Raw genomic sequence first — 17172 nt, 5'->3', positions numbered from 1 at the left:
TCCTGTTGCTTTCTAGCATTATAAAAGGGAGGAAACCATCTTTCTCCAGCCTAGTTTTATTCACCTGCTCCTCTCATGCTTAAAACATGAACGGAGCTTCCGGTTCAGAGATAGCACACTTTCCAAGCAGGTGTGGGTGCAGCCTCTCCCTTTTAGAGAAGTCTCTCTCTTTCTCTCGGGAATATGCTACAGTATTTGCAGTGCCCAGCTCCTTTTAATTGCGATTGCATGTTGATTTGCAGTGAAACACTCCAGATTGCGGGGGGGGGGGCACACGACACTTCCCTGCAACAGGACCAGGAACAGCTTGCTACCGTAGTAGCTGCAGCAGTTCCTGCCCTGAGGAGGTTAAGTCACTCGGCCACTTGATCTGGCAACAAGAGACGCCCAGGAGGTTCATGGGATCCCTTATAAAGAGCTTACTCTGAGAGACGGACACACACAGCAATCTGTGCACACGTGCCTGTGCCGCCGCCGCCGCACGCACACACACAGCACAGTTACAGCGACTTTGCTGCTGCCTGATTCATCTCGTTTGCTGAGCTGCATCCAAAGGGCTACCGGCTCTTGATCGCGGGCAGGCAGTCCTGTGACAAGAGGAAAACAAGCTGCTCGTTGCCATTGCCACCCTGCTCCCCTGGAAGGGCAGAGAGGAGGGAAGATGGACCCGCCAAGAGCTGGGCACCCAGAGAGCAGAGGAGCCCCCCGAGAGTCCGGCAGCAAAGCAGCCAACGGCGGAGGGCAGCCGAAGCAGGAGGGATGGGAAGATGCCCGGGCGTTTTATGAAAACCTTTCCCCCCAAAAGAAACCCAAATCAGTAAGAGATTTCTTCTTTGCTGGGGCGGGAGGAAGGGTCAGCAGGTGGCCTGCCTGGCAGGGTGGCTTGTTTACTTGCATGTTTGTACATATAAAGAATATGACACTCTAGCTGGATGCAAGGAGAAAGAGAGAACCCCCCCCCCCCAATAGGAAATGTCAGCTTAGGGAACCTGTTGAGTCTCCCTGCTTGGCTACCTCCAACTGTAGAGTGTTGGGGGGCTGGGAGACCAGGGTTCAAATCCCACACAGTCATGAAGCTCACTGGGTGACCTTTTCACTGGGTGACCTTGTCACTGTTTCTCGGCCTAACCAACCTCACAGGGTTGTTGTAAGAATAAAAATGGAGAAGGGGAAACCATATATGCCACCTTGATTTGCTTGGAGAAAGAGGTGGGGTGTAATAAATAAATGTAATAAATAAAATAAAAATAGGTGATGTGTGATGGAGGGAGGCCCACCTGCTGTTACCAAGGATGAGAGAGCCCTCAGCTCAAAGGTGGAACACAGATTTTGCAGGCCCAGCCTGCAGCATGTCCAGTTAAAGGATTGCAGAGGCCTGGGAAAGTTGCCCCCGCTCAACTCCCACCATCCTGAATCAGCAGCTGGGAGTTGTAATCTGAAGCATCTGGAGGGGACCAGGTTGGGGGAGGGTGCCTTAGGCTCGAGGGGTCCACTCTTAGACAGAGCAGACAGGTCTATAGTGGATCTATGATGGTTATCCATTTCAGTTTTGAATTGGTTCCTATGAAGCACCTCAAAGCGAGTTCACATTACGAAGAAAACATATAAATACAATTAAACACAATCCAATGCCAAATGGAATGGACTGATGATCTGACTCAGTATAAGGCACCTTTATATGGATCAAAGGCACATGTTGTACAGCATCATCGAGATAACGGACAATCAGCAAAGAATGTTATTTTTCCTGGAAGATGCTGTTCTTGCTTGCATGGAAGAGGGCCCATGACAGCTGCAGAGATGAAGCAGGAGAAGGGAGTAAGGAGTAGATGAAGCCATGAAAACAGAGTGTGGCTTCTTCCTTCTGGGGAACAAGGTCAAAACCTTGCGGGCTGAGACACACATTCCATCTGTTAAGACCCCTTTGCCAGTTCACAGGTGGATGTGTCTGTGTGTACATCTACACATGTGCACACATCATGTGTCATGGTACCACATCTACTTTTTCTAACAGCAGGCTTAAAAACTGCTACTCCCAAGTATTATTTCTGGATGATGTGGTGGATCATCACCATCTGAGGCTAGTCCTTCTGTTTACTGCAGGAGAGTGCCAAATGTCTCAGGGTAGCCCGAGTATCGGCCTATCTTTCTAACCTGACTGCTGGAGGCAGCCATTCCAACTGGCATCACCTGACAGACTAACCTGGGTGAGGACCTGCCAAGACCACCTATATAAACCTTACTAAAATGGATATGAATTGTGCTGGAGTGCTTCACAGCCATGGGCAGAGCCATCATTCACACCTGTCCATCTCCAGAGTTCACGATGTCACCACTCCAGCCATCTCACTGTTTGGTTCAGGGCTGGCCCTATCATTAGGCAGGTGGAAAATGCTGTATTAGCTGTCCGTTTAGTTACTTCACACATACTTTAACAGGCTGCAAAGCTCTTGCAGGGAAAGGGAGTAAGATCTGGCCCACATAGGTCTGCAACGGCCTGCATAGATCATCATTTGCTTCTCTGTGGTCCCATGTCTCCTCTCTAGGGTAGTGTTCGCATTCTTGTTTACTGTGCACACACAATGTTATCCAAAATGCATGTGTATCCTGTACTCTGCTATACAGTACAAGGCTACTGCTTTATGCCGTGGTTTCTCAAACCAGCTTGGAGTACTTAAGCCACTCTTAATTCACCTCTAGCCAAGGTGTGAGCACCTTGGCATAGGGTGAAGACCTTGGTGTGTACACAAACAGATATGAATCTGACATTAATGAAGCTGTGCTGATGTGAGCAGCTAGTGGGAGAAAGAGCTGTGAAACACAATGGGACTCAGCCTTCCCCAACCCAGTACCCACCAAATGCTTTGGACTACACCTCCCCTGAGCAGGGTTGGGCCAGGCCGTTTTGCTGTACTGCCTCCTGAGGCAACTGCCTGATCTTTCCACATGGGAGGGCAGTTGCTGTCCATGAGTCCCAGCACCATAAGGCTGTGCAGACTGGGGTTGATGGGAGCTGTGGTTCAAAATATCTGGAGGGCGCCAGGCTAGGAAAGACTGTTTCCTTTTGAATCAAGCTCGAAAGGCCCAGTGCTAACAACTGTTGGCAGAAAATACATTAGTTTTTATCAGAACTCATGGCCAAATGAAAACCATGACAGCTTTAACTTTCCAGAACAGTGAATGGGTAGGGCCTTCATTCCTGATCAAAATGAGGTGGGGGCACTGCTTCAGTCAAGTCCCACTTGCAAGAGAAATGCTTCCCTTCCTGCACTCCTCTGACCAGATTTGCACCTCCACAACCTTTTATGGCGGCCTTTCAAACAGAAGGCTGTTTGTGGGTTTTTCACATCTAGTTTTGCCCTGTACCTGGTGCTTGTTGGGGGCACTCCCTTGCAGTTTTTTTATCCCACATCTCTGCAGATTTCCTTTCCTCTCTTGGTTCCTTTCCCCTCTTGGTTCCCGGCCCAAATGCTGCTGGCCTTTGCCAGCTGGCTGGCCCTTGTGGCTTGAGGACTGGCTCCATTTCAGCAATGCTGAGATTGGACTGCTGAAAAACAGCCCCCCACCCAAGCGCCCCAGGGTAGCCTGAAAGCTGGCCACAGCAACATCCAGCTCAGGTCCAAAGTGTGGGCTTTTCTCGATAGGTAAAATATACAGAGTATAGGGCCATTGGAAAAAATGTGCATAAAATGTGCTTATGCTAATTCATGCAAACTGATGCCTTTATCTAACTGATGCAAATTTAAATGCCATAGAAGGCCAGGCAGCTAATTTCTCATCCAGCTCACCCCAGATAAATTCTTAAATTAATTTTCACAGGCCAACTCACCCCAGGTCAGATCCTCTTCAATTAATTTATCCCCCATTAATTTTCCCATAGATCCTATTCAGAATCAATTCAGTCACACACACCCCCATTCACTTCTGCCAAATCATTTCAAGATGAAGTCATTTTTACTCAGTTTGGTCCCCAAATTAATATCCTACCCAGTTACCCTGATCACTCCCAATTCAATTTGCCCAAAATTCATTACCCTCCCATGATCACTTATGGCACTAATTATTGGGCGATAATATTCTGTCTTTGTGTATTAAATAGGGCTGCCATACATCTGGAATTTCCGGACATATCCAGGATTTGTCCGTCGAAAATAGTATCCAGACTGAATTTCTGAAAATTGGCAAAAATGTCCAGGGAAACCCGGGCGTATGGAAGTGCCCCCGCCCCCAAAAGAGCTCAACAACTTTTGTGTCCGGATTTTCACTTTTTGAAATATGGCTACCCTATCTTAAAAAGCTTCTCCTGTTGATTTCTGCAGATCAGGCTGCTGTTAAAAGTCACAAGAATAGCCAGGCTGGGTTTGTGGTCATTTGGCAAATTATTCCCTCCATACTAAGGGCTCATTCACTCTTACATTTGCTTTGCATTTCTAGGCATAGACCTGGGCTTTCCAGGTTTGTGTCTGATCATTCCGCCAGACTCTCCAAGTGTCCCTATTTTCCAGGGACAGTCCAGGATTTACAGAAGCTGTCACGATTTCTGATTTGATCCCAGAATGTCCCACTTTCCTTAGGTATAGGTAAAGGGACCCTTCCAGTCGCGGACGACTTTGGGGTTGCGGTGCTCATCTCACTTTACTGGCCGAGGGAGCCAGCGTACAGCTGGTCATGTGGCCAGCATGACTAAGCCACCTCTGGCGAACCAGAGCAGCGCACGGAAATGCCGTTTACCTTCCCACCAGAGCAGTACCTATTTATCTACTTGCACTTTGACGTGCTTTCGAACTGCTAGGTTGGCAGGACCAAGGACTGAACAACGGGAGCTCACCCCGCCACAGGGATTCGAACCGCCGACCTTCTGATTGGCAAGCCCTAAGCTATGTGGTTTAGACCACAGCGCCACCCGCATCCCTAGGACGTCCCTATTTCCATCGGAGAAATGTGGGAGGATATGGAGTTATGTGACCCTGAGCCAAGGAGATAAGTGGTAACTATACAACCTTTAGAAGACATCTAAAGGCAGCCCTGTATAGGGAAGGTTTTTTAAAAAAACAAAGTTTAACGTTTAATTATTATTTTTATATGTTGGAAGCCACCCAGAGTGACTGAGGCAGCCCTGTTAGATGGGCGGGGACTAAATAATAAAATTATTATTATTATGGAATAAGATGTCCCTATTTTCACTGGAGAAATCTTGGAGTGTATGCTCCTCCCTCCCTGCACCCAGCACTTTCCCCATAAAGACCTGCTCTTGGAACAAATGGCAATATGAAGAAAACCTGAATTGCTGTTTGTCTCTTCCTGTTAACCATTGCTTCAGCTCATACTTTCCAGTGCATTTCCGCTGTCCCTTTTCTAATTGCGAAAATTCACTTTCTTTTTAAACGTTCTTTTAAAAAATTCTTACAACTTGAAATCACATCCTCTTGTAAATTCCACATGGAGCAGCTGAAAAATACGAGGTCTTCTCTTCATTTCTTTGTAAGTGAAAATATCATTTGTTGCCCTAGGGCAGCTGTGGGCAACATCTGACCCTTCAGTTGTTGCTCAACTACAATTCCCATCAGCCCCAGCAAGCCTGGCCAGTGGCTAGGGGTGATGGGAGTTGTAGTTCAGTAACATATGGAGGGCCAAAGGTTGCCCACACTTGCACTAGGGCAATGGAACACTTCACCTGTCCAAACATTTCTGGTATGTACTTGCATCCCTCCTGCAAAATACAATCTGGATGTGACTTCCACAATCCCTATGCACCTGACACAAGGATTTCTGGCTGGGGGCTTTTCCACCCCCACTTCCATACCTTTGGTTTTTTTACTCCCAGGGGCAAATTTCTCACTTGACTATCTCTGCACTCCACATTCCTGGAGGCTCCTAGAGTTAATAGGATCAATAGAGCCCCATTTCTCTGATCTAGCACTTCCATTCTGGTTGCCTGGCAGCTTTCAGCTGTGAAATAGCTTGCATCCCTTGATGGTAACTCTGCCTCCTTGTCTCCTAGTACAATGCAATGGTGGTCTGATCTGTTTTGGGATGCCAGGTTCTGATCAGAAACCCAGGAAATGCAACCAAATCACTCCCTTCTCTGTTCCATTAATCTTTCTGCCAAACTTAATCCTCCACCCCAGGAAGTGAGGAAGAGGATGGTCTGGAAGGGAGCTGACCTCATTTTTCTCTCCACCCCAATTTCAATCTGCCAGGTTCTGTTTGCATCTCCCTCTCCTTCCCTCTCCTCCCTGCCAGCCAGGGGCTGCTTTCTAGATCCAGACGTCTCATTGGCGTTTCCCTGACCTTGTGCAACCTTGGCTGTTGCTAGGAGGATAAATGGGGCTTGCTCGGAAGTATTGCCATCTCCTGCATCCTTGCAAGAGCTGAAGGTTGCTGAAGGTCACACGTGCACTCGGTCACAGATCCTGAGAAGGTTTGTCTGCCTTAATAAGGGGGAGCCTGACAAAGAGAGATTAATGCAGGAATAAGACTTGCATGGTTTTCTTAACTAGAGAAATGCCTGTTATTACAAAAGGCAAAATGGGTATGTGGATGGAGAGCCCATACGTTGCTGTTGATATAGAAAAATAGGGGTGGTTGGCTTTTGCTGCCCAACTCCCCAAGGGACCAAGTCCCTTAATTCCATGATTGGTCAGATGAATGGATGGAGGCAGGATGGAGTGAAAGCAAGGCAGATCTGTATCTTTCTGTTGCAACAGAGTTCCCTCCCCTCCTTGCAAGGAGGCAAGAGAGACCCAGAATCAGGAAGAAACATCTCTTTTAAGGGTTTGCATTTTGGCATGGAGAAGAAGGACATCCCCTCTACAAACAGTCAGAAATTACATTGATTGTAATTTCCACGAGAACTAGTGTTTTGAGAGAGGGAGAAAAACTTTGTTTCTATCCACTTTCTCCATGCCATGTCAAATTTTATAAACTTCTGTCGTGTCACTTTTATAAGGTCAAGGCTCAAAAACAGGACCTCAAAGGCAATTGGTGCACTGGGGTGGGGTCATCCCAGCAACACACACAAAGCAAGATCAGTTATTCTTCAGCTCTGCCAACTAACAGGCTCATTTGCCAGCCAGAGAAAACTAAACCAAATTATAATTATTTTTTTGAAAAATAAATAAATTGGTCCTTTTGGCTACAAGAGCTCTCCAGGCAGCCTAAAACAAAAATAAAACAGACACAAACAAGAAAATCAAATAATTAAAAGGAAAAAAACCAGAGGGCTAAAAACTAGAGCAACACTAAAACCATCTGTAGTAGCAAGGAGAGGTCAGGGGAGGTATGCCTACGGCAGGGATAGGAAACAGGATTTGGAGGGTAGGCTGGATACTAACCTGTCCCAGCACCCAATGTCATTTTGACAGGTGGGCAGGGTTGTGAGGCACTCCAGAAAAGTGCACTGCAGCAGGAAGCCTTAATATTTTTTATTATTTCATTTTACTCCTTTATTTTGTATCCCACCCTTCCTTTCCAAGGAGCCAGGGGAAGCAAGCTGATACACAGTTTGAAAACAAAGCAAAAAAACAACAGTTAAGGCGTTTTTTTGAAGAAAAAAAACAGCAATTACAACTAAAAACATCTATTTCCTGGCACTGGTAATACTGTGGTACAAATGGTCAACTTTTGGGTGGGGGCAAAATCTGGGATTTTGAGAAACTGCCGTGGGTGTCAGTAACAAAATGGCTGCCGTGGGAGTGCGGCGTAACACAAAATGGCTGCCACGTCCAAGAGAACAGAGAAGGGGACTGGGGGAAACAGTGTCAGCATAGTCCGTCCTGTGGATGTTGAATCCTGGCATCCAAGAAAATGTGATCATGCTTCAGGCAGGGAGGTGTTCAGTGCTGGAGAAGCTGTGTCAGTGCAAACAGGAGCTGAGCAGGAAGATGAAGGCCTCATATGAGGATCGTAAAACTTAATCACCCTGCAACCCCTGAAGAGCTATTAAAATAATATTTTAGCTAATTAGTAACTCATGGCTCCCACATTATTGAGAATTATTGTTAGCAGGGGTGTTAATAACTAGTTAATAGCTGACTACCTCGAACAACTAATGGCCCAAAAATGCCTCATATTTTGCCTTTTTGAAATGTCTTAGGAAGGTGTTTCTACTCTTACACAGATTTCCCAAGGTCCTGTAAAGACCTCTGTTTTGGTCTTGCACCTCAGGTGCCAAGCTGGGTCTGAATTAAGCTTGCAAAAGAGCAGGTGGGGGTAAGAAATGGGTTGCACTGTGTGCCCCATCCATGGCTGGTTTAAAAGTCCTTCTTGCCTGTCCACATTAGCACTTGCATACCAGGCAGGATCTCCCAACAAACAGGACTGCCAACTTTAGGGCTGCTCTGTCAGTCTGCCTTCAAGAGCTGTCCAGTCAGCAGACATTCAGTAGCAGAAACGTCTCCCAGCCCAGATGGGAACAACTTCACACATGAATCAGAATTTGCCTCTGTCGTCATTTTGTTGCCTAGTTAAGGCTTTCCTTTTTCAGCAGGTCTTTTCGGTGGGTTGTTGTTTTTTTTACCCCAGTCTGCATCTATATTGCATTTAAAACTGTTTTAACTAGAACATTGTTTGTATATGGTGTTTTTTTTTAATGAAATCGCTTTGAGATGTTTTACACAGGATGTGGGATCCAGTGAATAAATAAAGCCATCATGCTGCTATTTCAAAGGGCAGAGACCGGCATCATGAAATTGCAGGATCCTGCCAAAGAAAATGCTGAGTAATTTGCAGTGTTGCACATATTATCTCTCCCAGGAGTGTCCAGTCCAAACTTTTTGACCCGAAGTGCCAATTACTCTCAAAGAGGGGGGGGGGAGAGAGATTGTAGCTCTCGACTTCCACTTCCTGTACTGTCTTTGGTGTCTTTCCAGGAACAGAGAGTGTGATCCTGGGATGAGTTAATTATGCTCATCCATGGGACAGAAGCCATATCTCTAGTATGTGTACAGACTCTTCTTCCAGTTATCAGTCAGTGGGAGTTAGATGGGGTTGGTGGGGCTAGGAAAAATTACTGCCTGCAGGGCCATTGTTAGGTACTTTGTTATATAGTTTGCTTTCTTCTTGTTTGTATGCTGGTTATTTATACATATATGTATACATTTTAAGTTGTTTTAAACTGTTCTTAATATTGTGTATCGTTGTGTTTTAATATTAATGTTGTGTTTTAATGGTTGTAACCCATCCTGGGACCTGGGGGTGAAGGGAGGGTAATAAATTGTAATAATAATAATGGTTTTCAGATATAGGTTACACTTGGAATTTTGCTAATTGAGCTCTTTGGCAGCTTGTTTTTCATTTGGTTTTCTTTGAGACATTTTTATTAATGCATTTTAAGTTATCTTCCCTATTGTTTTTACAAAAGTAACTTGATATGTTTTTATCCATTGAGCACAAGATAATGAGAAAGTGTTATACATTATTATATTTTGTAAAACTATTCCATTGCTTTTTATGTTGCTCATATATGTATAATGCCCCAGGAAGGATTTTAGTTTGGCCTGAAATAAATTATATTTCAAGCCCTCCATTTTTTCTCCATGTCAGTGCTGCCCTCATTTTTGTGGGTGGCTTTCAACCACAAAATTTGCATTTATATGTGTGGATGCCTCTGAGAAATTATGATGTTGGGTGGTGGGGGTATCACCAATTATTACATTTATATCTCACCTTTCCTCCAAGGTGCTCAAGGTAGTGTACATGGCTCTCCACTTCCCCATTTGACCCTTACAACAACCCTGTGAGGTAGGTTAGACAGAGAGACTGTAACTGGCCAAGGTCATCTCTGAAAGTTGTAGCTGAGTGGGTCCTAGCTTTAAGTAGAAGGTGTGGGTATGACCTGAAGCTCTTGATTGTATTGCTACTGAAAAATATGCAGGCAATGTCTTTCCTCTACATGGCAAAAAAGATTCCTACATTGCAGGAGATTGGACTACATGACCCTCATAGCCCCTTCCAACTCTATGATTCTATGACAATCAATATGCTATATTATTGAATTAAAGCAGCCTTCCCCTACCTGGTGCCCTCCAGATGTTTAGAGCTGCAACTCCCATCAGACCCAACCAGTAGGACCATGGGAAGTATAGTCCCAGACATTTGGAGGTTACCAGGCTGGGTAAAGCTGAATTAGAATAATATAAAGTACCTACAATTTTATGACATCATATTCCATCAGAATGGCCTTACTGGATCTAACTGAAGTCCATTCTGCATCCAGCAGTGGCCTGTCAGATGCTCTGGGGTGTTGACAAGTTGAATATGAAACTGATGGCCATCATCTCTTGATATTTGTCCTCAACAGGAGCACCTGGCATTTAGAAGCTCCCTTTGGGTGCCATAGGCAATATGGCCGTGGATAGGCCTGTTGTCTTTCATGGGGCACTACCCTCTCTTTCTCTTTCTCTCATGCAGCCAAAGCCGCAAAATGCCATCACGATTGCGGTGTCATCGCGAGCCCTCTTCCGTATGGAAGAGGAGCAGAAGATTTACAATGAGCAGGGTGTGGAGGCCTACGTGAAATTCCAGCTGGATCACGAGAATGAGCCCTTTCTGCCTGGAGCAGCCTTTCCCTTTGTCAAGGTCTTTTCCTTTTCTAATGATTTTGTTCACCTCCAGATGGAAACATCAGAATCAGGGTTCAAGATAAAGGGATGAAGCAAGTGCTGGTTGTCACTTATCAGTAAATTAGCCCAGATGGAGATTTTATGATTGATCCAGTGAAATGTGGGTCATGCTCTGTTGCAATGCCACAATATCGTTGTGCTAGGTGTCTCCCTGAAGGTCTAACTCTAATGTAAGACTCTGGGCACTGGAGAGTCTGTTTTAATGCCATACTGCCATCTATGTGCAAATACTACTAAACACCAATATCCTTCTTGTGACCCCCATTCCAAAGGGTACTGAAACCCAGCAAGCACTGGAACCCCTGAAACTTCTCTTTGCTTTGAGAAATGGGGTCTGCATCACAGTGCTTTATTGAGGGACCTCAGTCGGAGAGCCCATGGTTTGCATTACAGAAAGTCTCAGGGTCAGTCCCCAGCATTGACCTGAAAGGATCAGGTGGCAGGCAAGCAGGAAAAGGGACTTTCTCTCTGCCTTAGACTCTGGAGAACCACTGCCAGTCAGAATCAATATTGAGGTAGATAGAGCGACCAACCCATATAAGGCAGCTTCAGGTGCACAATCAGGGCTTCCCCTGCTTTTCTTTTACAGTCATACCTCGGTTTAAGTACACCTCGGTTTGAGTATTTTCAGTTTAAGTACTCCGCGGACCTGTCTGGAACGGATTAATCCACTTTCCATTACTTTCAATGGGAAAGTTCGCTTCAGGTTAAGTACAGACTTCCGGAAACAATTGTGTACTTAAACCGAGGTACCACTGCATGATTTTGATTAAAAAAGGATGTAAAGTATCTGAATGATGAGCTGTTCACCTGGCAGTGAGTACTGTACTGATGGTTTGGGACCTCCTTCCCCCACCTGTTTATTGTTTTATTTAAGGAAGTCCGGTTGTGTTCTTGGCCAGACTGCTCTGCCATCTTTGACTTTCTAGGCACTGGAAGCTGTTAACATACAGCTGCGGGCGCTCTACCCAGAGAGCGAAGAGCTCTTCGACATCGTCCTCATGACTAACAACCACGCTCAGGTGGGAGTCCGCTTGATCAACAGCATCAACCATTACAGTGAGTTACCGGAAGCCGCCTCCCTTGACCAGAAGCACCCAAGCAATTGATGGGTTACTTGTCACCTATTTGCAAACTACCAAGCTGTCTTGCTTCTATACCAGTCTAAATGTCTTGAATCCCCATCCCACAAAGAACCCTGGTAAATGTATCTCAATGATGGTGTTAGAATGGGGTGGTCCAATTCACAGCCCAAGGGACACACGCAGCCCTTCAGGCCTTTTTGGGTGGCCCTCAGCAACATTTGACGCACCCTCACAGCCCTCACGCTGCCTTCCCAAAGCTGGGTAAGCTTTGGGAAGTAAATAAGGTAAATAAGTACACCAGAGTGCTACCTTTGAAAGATGCCACCTGGATTCCCTGATAAACAGCTGAACAAAACTTTGGCATCAAAAGGCAACCGAGGAACCAGTGCAGGTGTGAGTCCCTGCAGGTGCTACATCCGCTGGTGGATTGCGCTTCCCAAGGCCTCTCTCTTCCTCCCCTCAATGTTTTCTTCATGTCTCTCTCTCTTCCAGACCTGTTCATCGAGAGGTTTTGCATGACAGGTGGGAACAGCCCCATTTGCTACCTGAAGGCCTACCACACCAACCTGTACCTGTCATCTGACTGTGAGAAAGTGAGTGAAGCCATAGAAGAGGGTGAGTGAAGGTGTTTGTTGTCCTTCGCTTGCTGTTGGAAAGGGAGTAGGAAGTCACCCGTATGTGTGAGTGTGTGGTCTGTTGGCACGTGTGGCTTAAAACCTAAACTAATTTTTCTGTTGTAACTCTCCCTCCCCCCCCCCAAATCCTGAAACTCCAAGTACTCTAGTTTTGCATATGTAGTCTTGTAGGCTCTTTGAACTCTGTTTCCCCTAGCAGACTCCATGGCTCACAATAGGTTTATGAGCCTTGCCCATTATGTTAGTAGTAGGTAGGGTGACCGCCTGTCGTATGAGATGAATTTGTGGGATGGATGCCTGGGAAGCAAGAGCTTGTTTACTACATGCAGAATCAAGTTGCCTAGAAGAAACGATTGAGGTTAGGGCTACTTCCTTTTGAGGGTGGTGCTGGGCTGCTTTGCTTCCTTGACAGAATCATAGAATTATAGAGTTGGAAGGGACCACGAGGGTCATTTCATCCAACCCCCTGCAATGCAGGAATCTTTTGCCCTAGTGGGGCTCGAACCCACAACCCTGAGATGACCAACTGAGCTATTCTCTTCAGATAAGACTGGAGAGAACTCTGCCTGACCACAGTCCGTTTGACAGGTCCCCACGCCTAACACTTATCACACACTCTGACATATACACCACATTGAGGATATTGTTTAGTTATGCTCCAATATAACTCATATAGCATTTTGGGTTTTACAGACCTTTACATTTTTTTAAAAAAGGAAGAAATTGAAGTGCGAGCCATCAGGAGGCTGAGCTTCTAGAAAGTGCCGCTAGATCCTTTTCTTCTTTCCCCAAGGAATTGCTGCAGCCACCATGTTCAGCCCCAACAGGGACGTGCAGGTTTCAGAGGACCAGCTGCGTGTAGCCTTCGACGGAGACGCCGTGCTGTTTTCAGATGAGTCTGAGCAGATTGTGAAGGCTCATGGTCTTGACAAGTTCTTTGAGCATGAGAAGACTAATGAGAACAAGCCTTTGGCTCAGGTATGACTGAGAATACCCAGAAATGCATTATTGGGAAATGTTGGGATTTCCACAAGCTGGTTGAGCTCAGGAGCCAGGCAGGTTGTTTGATTATTTCCTGTTTGCTTGCTTCTTCAGCAATGCTTTTTTTTTTTTTTGCAAACCACAATGAGGAGGAAGAGGAGGTGAATTTATTTCTGAAATTTATTTCTGGTTGATTTGTTACTGTTTTAAAAACAGTTTAATCTTTCAACCATAAGACCAATTAGGCTATGAAAATAATATGGGGGGAAACTGCATCCATTCAAACCTTGCGTAGACTGTCTCCCTACTTTAGCCAATACTTAACAATAGAGCTAGTGTGGGCAACCTTTGGCCCTACAGATGTTGCTGAACTACAACTCCCATCATCCTTGGCCAATGGTCACACTTGCTGATGGGAGTTGTAGCTCAGCAACATCCGGAGGGCCAAAGTTTTCCCATACCTGCCATAGAGCAGCTTCTTTCAGCTCATCCTTCGCAGACTGTGCATCTTCTTGTTTCCCATCTCCATGGAGCTCAGGCTCTCTGCAGCACTCTTCATCCTGACTTCTTCTGGTTTCTACCTCTCTCCCTCTGTTTGCATAACTTATTACATACACCATCCCAGCTCCCCATCCCAACCTCTTCGCCAATGAGAAGGGCAGGAGAGTTGTTTTACTAAGTAGTTCCAGGTTCCCAGAGTCATTAGGTTTCCTTTGCCACCCTCCCCGTGCTTGTATCTTAGTTTTGCCTGTGAAGGAACAGCCTCCAAATAACCGAGTGTCTAATCTTTAAATTACCCATTGGCCCTTCAGATGGAGCTCTACTCAGACTCCCATCATCCCTGGCCATTGGCTCTGCTCTTTGTGGGGTTGGGAGCCCTACAATATCTGGAGGACGACATGTTCACCAGCCTCTGGTCTTACAGAAAGCAGCCATTCTATATAAAAAAAGAACAAATACAAAATGGAGACTCGTCATTATTCTTTCACAGAAGTATTATGGCAACAGCCCCTTGCAACAATTGCATACTCTGTGTGGGTAGCCAGAGAGGGTTATTTTCCAAATGTATGGAGAGTGGGGAAGGAAGTTCTGGTTGATGTTGTCTGTTCACCTCTCCAGGGGCCGCTGAAAGGTTTCTTGGAAGCTCTTGGGAAGCTCCAGAAGAAGTTCTACTCCAAGGGGCTGCGCCTGGAATGCCCCATCCGCACGTACCTCGTCACGGCACGGAGCGCAGCCAGTTCTGGAGCCCGTGCCCTAAAGACTCTCCGGAGCTGGGGGCTGGAAACGGATGAAGCCGTCTTCCTAGCTGGCGCCCCCAAGGGACCCTTGCTGGAGAAAATTCGCCCACACATATTTTTTGATGACCAAATGTTCCATGTGGAAGGGGCGAAGGAGATGGGTACCATCGCAGCCCACGTCCCTTATGGGGTGGCTCAGAAATCCAGGCGCTTGGGACAGGAGAAACAAAATGAGAATAGAAAGTAACAGAAAAGAGCGGGACTGGGCTAGGCCAGCCTTTGATACGCAGAGAGCAACATCTCTATGGAGAGATGAAAAGTTTAGAACACCTTCCATGAGGACTAGAACCAAAAGGGTTGGGATGGCAGGTGTCTTGTTTGGGGTAGGTTGTTTGGGAGAAGGCTTCCTTACATCCACCTGTACACATTGCACTTTACGGAAATGCTCTTCCCTCTGCCTCACCATAACCTTGCGTGCCCATCACACCATTGCTGTCAGTATCTGCTGGTAGACTTTTGCTTCTGCCCTGCCATCCACTCACAATGTTTCAAGGTTGATTGCCACCTTTTGCTCTTGAATATTCATGATATGTACTGTTTTTTCCTTGCTGGCTGCCGCAAGGGGGCTGTGTTTTATTACACGCTTCAACAGTTGCATTGTGCAGAATTTGCTAATGGTGCCAATTTAAGCGTTGTGAAATTTCAACACTAGTTTTGGAAGAAGGAGAAGGAGAAGAAGAAATTTCTAGCTATTTTATTTGCAAGGATGAGTGCAAAAGCATGTGTGCAATTCCCTGATTGAATTTACCTGGAATCAGAAGCCTTGAAGAGCAGACATTGGTTGGGTGGTGAGGCTGGGCATGGGGTGACCTCCTGAGACTACCCCCAACAATGTGCCCAACCCACATTGAGCACCCCAAAAATGGTCAAAGGCAGTGATGACCAGTGGGGCCCATCACAAATGGATTGTCCAAGGGCCCCTCAAAGAGATTGACTGAGAAGGAGGCCTGCCAACAGAAAAAAAAATGTTGCATACACCTCTTTCCAGAAAGAACTCTTATCAGGAAGGGCCACAGCTCAGTGATTAGAGCATCCACCTTGCATGTGGAGGGTCCCAGGTTCAATCTCTGGCATCTGAGAGACCTCTGCCTGAAATCCTGGAGAGCTGCTGCCAGTCAGAGTAGACAGTACTGGGCTAGATGGTCCAATGGTCTGACTCATTCCCCACCCCACCCCAAGCAAAAAGGAGAGAGAGCAAGCACAGGATGTTCTGTGTTTTCTTTTTATTTCTCAGTGCTTTGAGAAAAGACAGTAAATGAAAGCTGTGTTCCTGAGTCAGTGTACTGCAGTGGATGCTGCTGGATCATGGACTATGAAAACGCAGGTCCAGATCCCCACTGAGCCTTGATGGTCACTTAGAGACTGAAAAACCAGTCTTGCTCAGCCTAACCTAACCCCTATGCCCATACACCATCCTTAGAGGAAAAGCAGGCTATAAATGTGATAAATATACAATTGGAACCTTCCCATTCCTAGTGTGTCTGGGAGCTTTCCACCACTTACCCCCTTGTTTTTTCAGCAGGGCTCCAGAGGTCTGTTGAATAATGTGGCGTCTTCCATTTTTAACCAGTGTTGCATTTTCCCTGCTGTGCTCATGGGCTGTACTGTTAACACGGGGCAAAATCCGGGGAGCCGTTCCCTGCTTGACTGCCCATTTGCCACAGTGGAAGCAGGCGGAGGCTGCAAAAGGTCATGCTTCCGTGTCTGCTGGCGGCTTTGCTTAGGAATGAAACAATGCAATAAATGACTGTCTGTCCTTCTGGGTATGTTATCTGTAATAAATTCTGTCTGTTACCATTCGTTCCCCCTTCTGTTTGTGAACTGTCAGCACTGGTATGTCGATAGCAAGCTGAAGTGCTCTTGAACATAAGGACTAGAAACTTGGAAGAGTGACAGGGAACTAGGTGACAGCAACACCCCCTCTAGCATAGTACTAATTTTCCCTTTCTTGTGAATCAAAACCTAGTTATCATACCATTTATTGGAGAATATCCACCACATCTTGCCATTGGAGGGTTATTGGGCATTATTATTGGGTTATTGGTACACTGTAGACTGGGGTGGGGAACCTTGGGCATGGAGGGGGGGCGCAAATGCATCTCTGTCTGGCCCTTGGGACTCTACCCAAGCCACACCCCTTTCCCTGGCCCACCCCCCTAACTGGTTTTGCATTGTTCTTGCCTGCCTTGAACTCTGATCATGACTCTTGCTTTCCAGGATGAAGGACAGAGCAGTGCGTGTGAATGTGTGTCGGAACTAGTCTGATGTACAAACGTAAAATGTACATTTCTTCTTTTGCTAACTTTTGCCTCTGGCCCCGCCCAGCTGTGGCATGCGACCCTCAGAAGGAATGTGGACCTTGGGCAAAAAATGTTCTCCACCCCTGCAATAGGCCCAGAGTAGTTTAACAGAAGCAGTTCTCCAGTCTCATTCCCCAATTTATCTTTGACCTCTTTCCCTCAGAGGAAGAGAAGAAGGAGGATGAGCACATGACCTGAAGGTGCTGCTGTGCAATGCCAGGTCGATGATGAATAAGACCACTGCCATTCAC

The 17172-nt window shown here is 46.3% G+C and overlaps 1 protein-coding gene across 1 annotated transcript; it reads left to right on the top strand.

Annotated features, from left to right (window-relative positions):
* The first annotated feature begins 437 nt into the window (after nt 1-437).
* NT5C1A (5'-nucleotidase, cytosolic IA) lies at nt 438-16415 on the top strand. The gene is made up of 6 exons (XM_035120355.3): nt 438-817; nt 10411-10578; nt 11552-11681; nt 12200-12322; nt 13136-13320; nt 14443-16415. Exons 1-6 carry the CDS (start codon nt 662-664, stop codon nt 14806-14808), a joined length of 1128 nt encoding a protein of 375 aa, XP_034976246.1. The 5' UTR covers nt 438-661; the 3' UTR covers nt 14809-16415.
* The last annotated feature ends 757 nt before the right edge of the window (nt 16416-17172 follow it).

This window comes from Zootoca vivipara, chromosome 6, assembly GCF_965207765.1.
Source record: "Zootoca vivipara chromosome 6, rZooViv2.hap1.1, whole genome shotgun sequence".
NCBI lineage: Eukaryota > Metazoa > Chordata > Lepidosauria > Squamata > Lacertidae > Zootoca > Zootoca vivipara.
This window is presented reverse-complemented; position numbering and strand designations above follow the sequence as displayed.